Source organism: Schistocerca americana, chromosome 3 (genome assembly GCF_021461395.2).
Source record: "Schistocerca americana isolate TAMUIC-IGC-003095 chromosome 3, iqSchAmer2.1, whole genome shotgun sequence".
Taxonomy (NCBI): Eukaryota; Metazoa; Arthropoda; class Insecta; order Orthoptera; family Acrididae; genus Schistocerca; species Schistocerca americana.
Window position 1 is genome coordinate 237818848 of NC_060121.1, and position 9607 is coordinate 237828454.

Below are 9607 nucleotides of genomic sequence, written 5' to 3' on the forward strand. Positions count from 1 at the left end.
TTCGCTACAGTACGGGAAGCCAGGATCCGTTTACCTTAAGGCTTTCCTCTTTCTTGTTCAAACTGTTCGCGTGTTTTTGTATTTCCATAGCTTCTCTGAACAAGCGCGTGTGATAGTGCTTCTCTACAGCCAGAACTTCCGTGTCGGCGAATTTTATTACGTGGTCGGTCTCATTGAGTGCGTGCTCTGCCACGGCCGATTTCTCCACGTGCCCCAACCTGCAATGTCGCTTACGCACCAGGATCAAAGAGCATAAGCGACATTGCAGGTTGGGGCACGTGGAGAAATCGGCCGTGGCAGAGCACGCACTGAATGAGACCGACCACGTAATAAAATTCGCCGACACGGAATTTCTGGCTGTAGAGAAGCACTATCACACGCGCTTGTTCAGAGAAGCTGTAGAAATCCAAAAACACGCGAGCAGTTTCAACAAGAAAGAGGAAAGCCTTAAGGTAAACGGATCCTGGCTTCCCGTACTGCAGCGAACGACCGTCGCAGGTAGCAAGAGGAGAACCGCACCGGAAATGACCGCGGAGAAGCCCTCGGACGTTGGCGCGCCAGGTACATATAGTCTGCGGCCGTGAGCTCGGCTCCAGTTCACCACCGGCAATGGAGGGTGAAGCTTTGACAATGCCAGCCACTCGTGCTGGCGAAACGTCAGAAAAATCATTAGATGAACGTCGGCCGAAGAACCCGAGACAGAAGCCAATAGGTAGTTTGTTAAAAACAATCTGTTTGTATCTAGGTACCGCTCCTAAGAAATACAGTCAACTGTGGCCAAATAAAGCACGAGATCAATAAAGCCAGTGCCATTACTACCCCGACATTAAAATGGAAGGGCGGTGCGGGGCTGCTACATTCAGTAAACTATTAAACCGAAAGAATGAGCAGTTTACAAAAGGAGTAGCTTCACATACTAATTAAAAATGTTTGGTCAAGTTTAAAATCATATTACACTGCTAAAACAAGGAGTACGAAACTGCCGTACACTAACTGGCCGCTTAGGCCATTAGAAAAAAAGTGGTTACATAAAAGAGCTACTAGATTACAATTACGAAAGTTAGCGAGTGGCGACCTCCACTGAAACATGACATGACATGACGTGACATGAAACAGTTAAACTGATTACAACTACATAACTTGGCGAGCGGCGGCGCCCTCGGCGAAGATAGTGCAGGTCGGTGTGGCGCGTAGAAGCACAGTTGCGAAGGCACTGCGGTTCAAGAGTACCAGAAGGCGGCATACCACACTGTCCGTGATGCTGGAACAGACTAAAGGCGCGTCTAACAAGGGGAGGCCACGGCGTCTGGAACGCGGATTTACTGTAAACTCGTAGTACTCCATGAGGACAGCAAAATGCGTAAGCAGTAGCGCGTACTTCTCAAGCGTTACTGAGAAAATCGCAAGATAATTTCGGTCGTCATATATGTATCTCTGTGTGGCCATTTTAGCCATGAAGCGGCTGCAGCCGAGCGGTGATGGCACGGTAGCTCAGCGTGTTCGGTCAGAGCATTAGCTTCCCTTTCTAATAAAAAAAACTGAGCGAACAGATGAACGAACAAACGCCGGCACGGTAGCTTAGCGTGTCCGGTCAGAGCGCTACGTGCCCCCTGTAACAAAAAAAAGAAACTGAGTTAATCGGTCACCGACGAACTAAACCGATGTCTTACGACGTCCGCCTCGAGCAGATGCAACGAACAAAAGCGGACAAAAAGAGATGATAAAAAAAAACTGAACGGGTGTCATCGGAAGTCCGCCCTGAACAAATTCAGCGAACAATGTAAAACAAAATGTTTCTGTTTTTTAAGACGCTATTAAAATACACTCGATACTGCATAACTAATTATCAGCACCGATTTTTAAGGAAATACTGCGTTATGCACGGTTTGCTTCAAAACTATCGTCTGAAAGAGAGGTTTTTGAAAATGTTAAAAAGGTTTGTTTTTCCACAGAAAACGTCAAAAGACCTTGCGTATGCGGAAACATAGCACTTATTCAATGGAGCTGGTGCCGTTTAACTTTGTTTTCCATGTTTTTACGAAAAATACCATCCTGCAACTTGTACTCGTAATGTCGAAAGCGATGATTAATTGTACATCTTTCGAAAGCCGTCTGTGCCGGTCGAAACTTGGAGGTAAAAAGTCGTTTCTGGCTCCTTCCAGGTTAAGGGATTTCTCAAATCACGGACAAACATTCATTTTTAGAATGACTTTATGCATTTGGTCGTTTACTAGTCGATAGTTATGAATATTACATTATTTGCGATAATAAAAATTAGTAGACTGCCAAATAACATTGTAAATTTAATAAAATTTCATCCAATTACGCGTACTTTACCCATTATATCAGTTGTAATATAAATAATAAAGAAAATGACTGTGTTGAAAATAAAAAAAACTTACGAACGCAACTCGATCCAGCGATCCAACGGCTTGAACGACAAACACTTAAAAAAAAAACACACACACATTTTGTTCTATACTGTGCGTTGAATTTTTTCCGGGCGTACGTCCAATGACACCCATTCAGTTTGTCGATGATCCGTTCGCTCAGTTCTTTTATTATAGAGGGTAGCTAACGCTCTGACCGAACACGCTTTTTTTCTTTTTTTTTAAAAAAAGAATCTCATTTTGGTGGTTTTCGTTCGTTGCATCTGCTCGGGGTGGACGTCGCAAGACACCCGTTTCAGGTCGTCGTTGATCCATTACCTCAATTTTTTTATTACAGAGGGCAGCTAACCCTCTGACCGAACACGCTGAGTTACCGTGCTGGCGCTGAGCTACCGTGCGGTCACTACTCAGCTGCAGCCGCACAGATACATATGTATTCGACGACCGAAATTTTCTTGCGATTTTCTCAATAACGCTTGAGAAGTACGCGCTACTGCTTTCACATTTTGTTGTCCTCATGGAGTACTACGAGTGTACGAAGTTCGCAGTAAATCCGCGTTCCAAACGTCATGGCCGCCCCTCGTAAGTTGGGGCCACCACTGCACGCTCAACGCTGCCGCAGATAAAGGGCTCGGCATTGTATCACAAAAGATGGTAGAACAGTAAAATACTACCGGAAGTTCTGCCGAGCTTGGACTAAGAAACCGACACAGCCAAAAATTTACAACTCGACTTGGTTCCTCCCCGATTTACGAAGGTACTGGGAACGAAACAGTCAGGGCAGTGAGACTCTTACACGCCCCGAATAATCACGCTCACATGTAAAAAGTACGCTCTATCCTTTCAGAGGAAGAGGTTTCTCGGAGCCAAAATTCACACTGGTCGAACAAGCAACAAGGGGGTTTAATTCGGCAAGTGCGGATCAGCTACCAAGCGCGACTTGATTACCACACAGCAAATTAATAGATTCCGGGAAAGGTGAGTGAGCTCTACAGTTAGAAAACCGTTGCACATATACACAAACTTCCCAATGTCCAAGATCAGAATGCCTCGCCAGAAATTCAAGCCACGTCACCCCCTTTGACACCGAGAGAGGAGAACAACCCCATCCAAGCACCACAGGTCCCAGCTCACTGTCCCCCCCCCCTCCCCTCCCCGTTTCCCCGTTCGCAAGACCACCGCCCCACCTCATAGATAAACAAAGCACTTTATACCACGGCTGCGAACTCATACGGAGGAGGCGGGCAATTTGTAAGAGGGAAGGGAGCCGACACGGCTCACTACGGCATTAAGGCACATTTCACACTGGGGCACTGGTGACGGTCATCCGCGACTGTCACCGACATTCGTTTGAACTAGAGCTTTCACACCGGGACACTACACTGCCTCACCGAGCCACTGTGACCCAGCAGTGACTCACCCTCGCCACATGTGACGGACACGGTCAATGTGTTCACAGCAGTCACCGCCGGACGTGCATTACTTTGGTTTGGAGTGTTCATACTGGGTCACAGACCACAGACACAGCGCTGCAGATTTGCCAACAGACAGGCAGTCATTTATGAGAGAGTTCCGCGAAACATTCATTATATATTATACTGTACACATTGTAGCCATGAGTTTAGATTTCGTTAACACGGAAGATTTTATAAGTGAAGTAGAAAGTCGTCCTGTGGTATCGATACTAACGATGCCACAGTTTCAAAGGTTGGCATTACCACGAGACACCGATGGCAGCTCCCTCTAGCTGGTGCTGTGCAGCTCTACGAGCTCCGCTGCAGATTCTGCCCATTTCATCAGGTGCAGCCAGCCAGGAAACTTCGCTTCAACTTCGCACCACCTTGCAACTTATGTATTCTTATTGCGTGAGTAAAGGGGATTTAAATTCGTGCAGCAGTACTGACGTGTTTTACCTTTTCCTGATCCAACCCACGCGCTGCCTTCCAGGCGGAATACAAAACGTCACGTCCCGCTATATGGGACGTCAATAGCGATGACTACAGCAGCAAAGTGGTGGCTAGGAGGGTAGTAACCTTCAAGCAAATTTGCATCCATCGCCCCCTTTTCTTCTGCGTCTTAAGGCGTTCCGCCTTATGGTCCAAAAGACAGAGTTAAAACATTATTCTTAATTACAATTATTTACGCATATGTGGCTACTACAATAATAAATTCCATTCATTTATTATAATATTATTGAGGTACAAGTTACTGACCCACTATAATTTTAATTGTAAGTTCCAATCAGTTCAGTGAATACAAGAATGTGACATCTTACAGTTAACATAGTAATAATTGCACAATGCACATCACAAATACAATGCCAGATGAACAATGAGGCCTAACCACATTAACATTCACGTAACATTTCTAGCTATTACATTTTTTACTGCTGCCAAGCCACTTCACATTCAGGGCTAAGGAAGTAGTTTGCAAAGTCATCTCTGATACTGTTCGCAATATTTCCTCCATGGACTAAACAAGGTGACATGTCCTGCAATCCCTGAATAGTTAACGTATCCTCAAACGACATAAAGAATATAAAACAATCCTTTCTCCAGCCGATCATGTAGCAGTGGATGCACGTGTAATAAACGTTTTGTAATCATTCTCCTCCTCCTCCTCCTCCTCCTTAGAAGTACTAACAAAAGTTCCTCCTCTCTCGAGTCCATTTCACTAACTGGCTCTGAGCAGAATGGGACTTATCATCTGAGGTCATCAGTCCCCTCGAACTTAGAACTACTTAAACCTAACTAACCTAAGGACATCACACACATCCATGTCCGAGGAAGGATACGAACGTGCGACGGTAGAGGTAGCGTGGTTCCAGACTGAAGCGCCTAGAACCGCTGGGCCACAGCGGCCGGATTTCACTAACTAATCAGTTGGCAATACCTGCGGTATCGGACACTGGTGATCCAGGAGTGTTCACCACAATTACCGGTGACCGTCACTGGCGACAGACACCAGGGTCGCAGTGTGAAATGGGCCTAAGATCATGCGATTTTAGCGACAGTTGCCGTGCGGTAGTGTATCTCAGTGTGCATCAAACTAGTGACGTGTACTTGAAGCCCAGTGAACACGGCTCTTGCCGTCATGGAAGCTGGGAGTGTCTAATGATATGTAGAAAGAAGAGCAACACTTGGTCTCCGAAAATTTTGAAATAAAAATCCTGATTCATCTTCACGATAAGCTGAATAAATGGGCCTAATTAAAGCACAAAAAAAATAACAAAATCACATCTGGCCTGAACTACGCCCTCCACACATTGCTGGTCAATCGTCTCACTCCGTCCTTGGTGCTCTTGAAACATTGCATCATTTTGTCAACAATGATTTTTCACAAGGTAACCGACTCCAAATGTCCACTGCATCCGTTTTCCTTCACAATATTCACTCAGAAACTGGTTGAAATTTACTTGTATTCACTGACAGCCTGAATTTCTGTCATATTAGAAACACTGTCTTCTCTGGTGCCTGCCAGTTAAGATGGTTTACACAACCGATGTTCTTAAGCCGTGTTACATGGCTGCAAGTGACGAAACATTCCTTATATACACATTTAACAGTCCGTGCTTCATTTACCGTCTAGTCTTGGGAACGACCAAACATGATAGGTCCTTTCGACCATTCCGTCATGTCTTCAGGTTGAGCCATCTTAATAGCACGTTTCAATACAACTGACTAGAAATTACACTTAACTGTCACGACTTTCGCCAACAGTGGCGGATAACACGATCATTTGGTACAAATAATTCGCCATCTACAGCGCTCCAACTCGACCGATGTGCTCTCTTAAGTAATTGACAAACATCTTTTCTACTTAGCTTACGAAAATAAACTCAGGAACAGCTGAGAGAAGTATCATCATGTTTTAAGGTCCCGTCGACGACAGGGTCGTTAAGGACGGAGCACAAGTTCGGATTTTGGATGGGCAGATATGACAGGGATGTTGATTTTCACCCATACTGTACATATATATATATATATATATATATATATATATATATAAATCAAATGTCATGTGTGATACAAAGATTCACATTTATAAGATTCGCTGATATGGTCAATGAAAGTGGTGAAGATTTGCAGCACCTCCCTCCAATATAATGAAAAACCTTATAAGAACACACTATGGTTCAAATGGCTCTAAGCACTATGGGACTTAACATATGAGGTCATCAGTCCCCTAGGACTTGGAACTACTTAAACCTAACTAACCTAAGGACATCACACACATCCATGCCCGAGGCAGGTTTCGAACCTGTGACCGTGCACTGACGAGCCAAAGAAGCTGGTACACCTGCCTAATATCGTGTAGGGCCCATGTGAGCAATGTGAAGTTCCGCAATACGATGTGACATGGACCCGAATAATGTCTGAAGGAATGATGCAGGGACATCATGAATCCTGCAGGACTGTCCATAAATCCGTCGGAGCATGAGGAGATGAAGATCTCTTCTGACCAGCACGTTGCAAGGCATCCCAGATATGCTCAATAATGTTCATGTCGGGAGGGGTTTGGTGGCCCGTGGAAGTGTTGAAACTCGAAAGAGTGTTCCTGGAGCCAATCTGTAGCAACTCTGTATGTGTGGGGTGACGCATTGTCCTGCTGGAATTTCCAGCGTCCGTCGGAGTGCACAATGGACATTAATGGATGCGGGTGAATAGACAGGATGCTTACGTACGTGTCACCAGTCAGAGTCGTATCTAGACATATCAGGGATCCCATATCACTCCAACTACACACGCCTCACACCATTGTAGAGCCTCCACCATCTTGAACATTCCCCTGCTGGCATACAGGATCCATGGATTCACGAGGCTGTCTCCATAGCCGTACACGTCCATCCACAATTTGAAACGAAACTCGTCTGGCTAAGTAACATGATTCAAGTTATCAACAGTCCAATGGTGTCGACGGGCCGCGGGGAGGCGTAAGGCTTTGTCTCGTTCAGCCATCAAGGGAACACGAGTGGCTGATGGCCCAGCATTGAAATATGCAGCAATTAGCAGAAGGGTCGCACTTCTGTCACATCGAACGGCTCTCTTCAGTCATCGCTGGTTCTGTTCTTGCAGGATCTTTTTCCGGCCGCAGCGATGTAGAAGATACCCATGACTTTTGCCACCTCACTGTTATTTTCTCACTACGGAAACACGACAGTTGGACTGAAGCTGTGTGCGGCGTTGTGTGCAGGAGCTCCGTGGTCGAGTACGTGTACGTGGAGAACAACGCGCTGCAGGTGCTGGACGCGGCGCTGGTATCAGGGTGGCCGCGCCTGCTGGGGATGCGTCTCTACGGCAACCCGTGGCTGTGCGACTGCTCGCTGCAGCCGGCCGTGCAGTGGCTGTCGTCCCAGCTGTGGGCCGGCGTGCCCAGCGGCTACTGCGCCGTGCCGCCGGAGCTACAGGGGCAGCTGCTGGCGGACGCCGTGCCGCCGCTCTGCTGCGGCGCCGACTGCGACTCCTCCACCACGGAGGACTCTGACACCAGCACCACTGCGAGCGGTCAGCCATAGCTCGAGGCGCCGTGGAGACTACCGCTCATACCACGACCTAGCTTGCAAAATGTGACACTTTCAATGGGGATTTATGAGTAAATACACAGCTACATGTTAACTATTGTAACTTATCGTTTGAGAAATAACTGAACCAACTTTCGAACAAGTTGTAATTCTGTAATTGACTATAAAATGAATTATTTTTTGCTTTACGATCGCTTTCAAAATGTGGGAGTTTATTCTTAGAAATTAAATAAATAAGTCTGTGTACCGGTTTTTTAATATCAGTCTTACAAGGGAACCTCCCCATCGCACCTCCTCAGATTTAGTTATAAGTTGGCACAGTGGATAGGCCTTGAAAAACTGAACACAGGTCAATCGAGAAAACAGGAAGAAGTTGTTTGGAACTATGAAAAAAGTAAGCAAAATATACAAACTGAGTAGTCCATGCACAAGATAGGCAACATCCAAGACCACCGTGGTCCCGTGGTTAGCGTGGGTAGCTGCGAAACGGGCGGTCCTTGGTTCAAGTCTCCCCTCGAGTGAAGAGTTTAATTTTTTTATTTTCAGACAATTATCAAAGTTCAGGCACTCACACATAATCAACTTCGCTCTCCAAAATTCCAGGACATGTTAAGATTTGCTTGGACATTGCAGGATTTGACAGTCTACACACGGAAAAATTTGTAAACGTTTAAAACATGTTTTGACAGAGCATAGGAAAAACTGTGCGACTGTGAAACTGTTGTATTCATTTGTTGCAGTTTATGCGACAAACTCTTATGTTTTCATCACTTTTTTGGGAGTGATTGTCACATCCACAAGAAAACCTAAATCGGGCGAGGTAGAAGAATCTTTTTACCCATTCGTCAAGTGTACAAGTTAGGTGGGACAACAACATATTCCTGTCATGTGACGCACATGCCGTCACCAGTGTCGTATAGAATATATCAGACGTGTTGTTCTGTGGAGGAATCGATTGACCTATGACCTTGCGATCAAATGTTTTCGGTACACATTGGAGAGGCACGTCCTTTCGCACGGTTATAACTCTCAAAACAATTTTTTATTTATGTCTGTGACACAAAGCAATTTTCGTTTCAAAAACTTTAAGTAAATTTGCCAATAACCTTCTTTCAAAAACTTTGTACCGAAGGATGTTGTATTACACTATGTACAAAGTTTGTAGCAAATTTCAGCTTTAAGGAAGGAGAGGCACACAGCAGTGTCAATAATTCAAAAACAATGCTAATCACACTTATTATTATTAAACCGCCAACCGGTTTCAACCCGACGTAGGGGTCTTCTTCTGGGAGTTTACACTGTGAAATTATGGATATCCGTCAGAAAGACTCAATTTTACAACAGCTGAAATTATGTAAATTTAAAATACGTTACCCATTGGTCGACTGCTGGTGGTGTCACTCCTGTCTACATAACGGCAGGGAACTATGCGAGACTAACCCTTCGTATTGGCTTAAATAGCATGGTGAGATCACGTGAATAGACGGCGACACCCCTAGCGGCGATCAACGGTATTTAATACAGTTTATTATATGTAATTACTAGTCACCTCGGTTTAACATAAATTTAAGTGACAGAAAATAACAGAAAACGGAACCATTCCCTTTAAAAAGAGTTACAATTATAGTGTTAATTATAAATAATAACAAATGTTCCGTAGTCAACTCTAAAAATTCGTAAAAGTTTATTACATTAT

At 45.0% G+C, this 9607-nt stretch overlaps 1 protein-coding gene across 1 annotated transcript in view; it reads left to right on the forward strand.

Moving 5' to 3' along the window:
• The window catches only part of LOC124607370 (carboxypeptidase N subunit 2-like), a 68872-nt gene extending 60718 nt beyond the window's left edge, over nucleotides 1–8154 (forward strand). Inside the window, exon 5 of the mRNA XM_047139683.1 lies at nucleotides 7584–8154. Coding sequence (XP_046995639.1) covers nucleotides 7584–7905 — 322 coding nt within the window. The 3' untranslated portion in view covers nucleotides 7906–8154. The remainder of the gene's footprint in view (nucleotides 1–7583) is intronic.
• Nucleotides 8155–9607: the final 1453 nt, after the last annotated feature.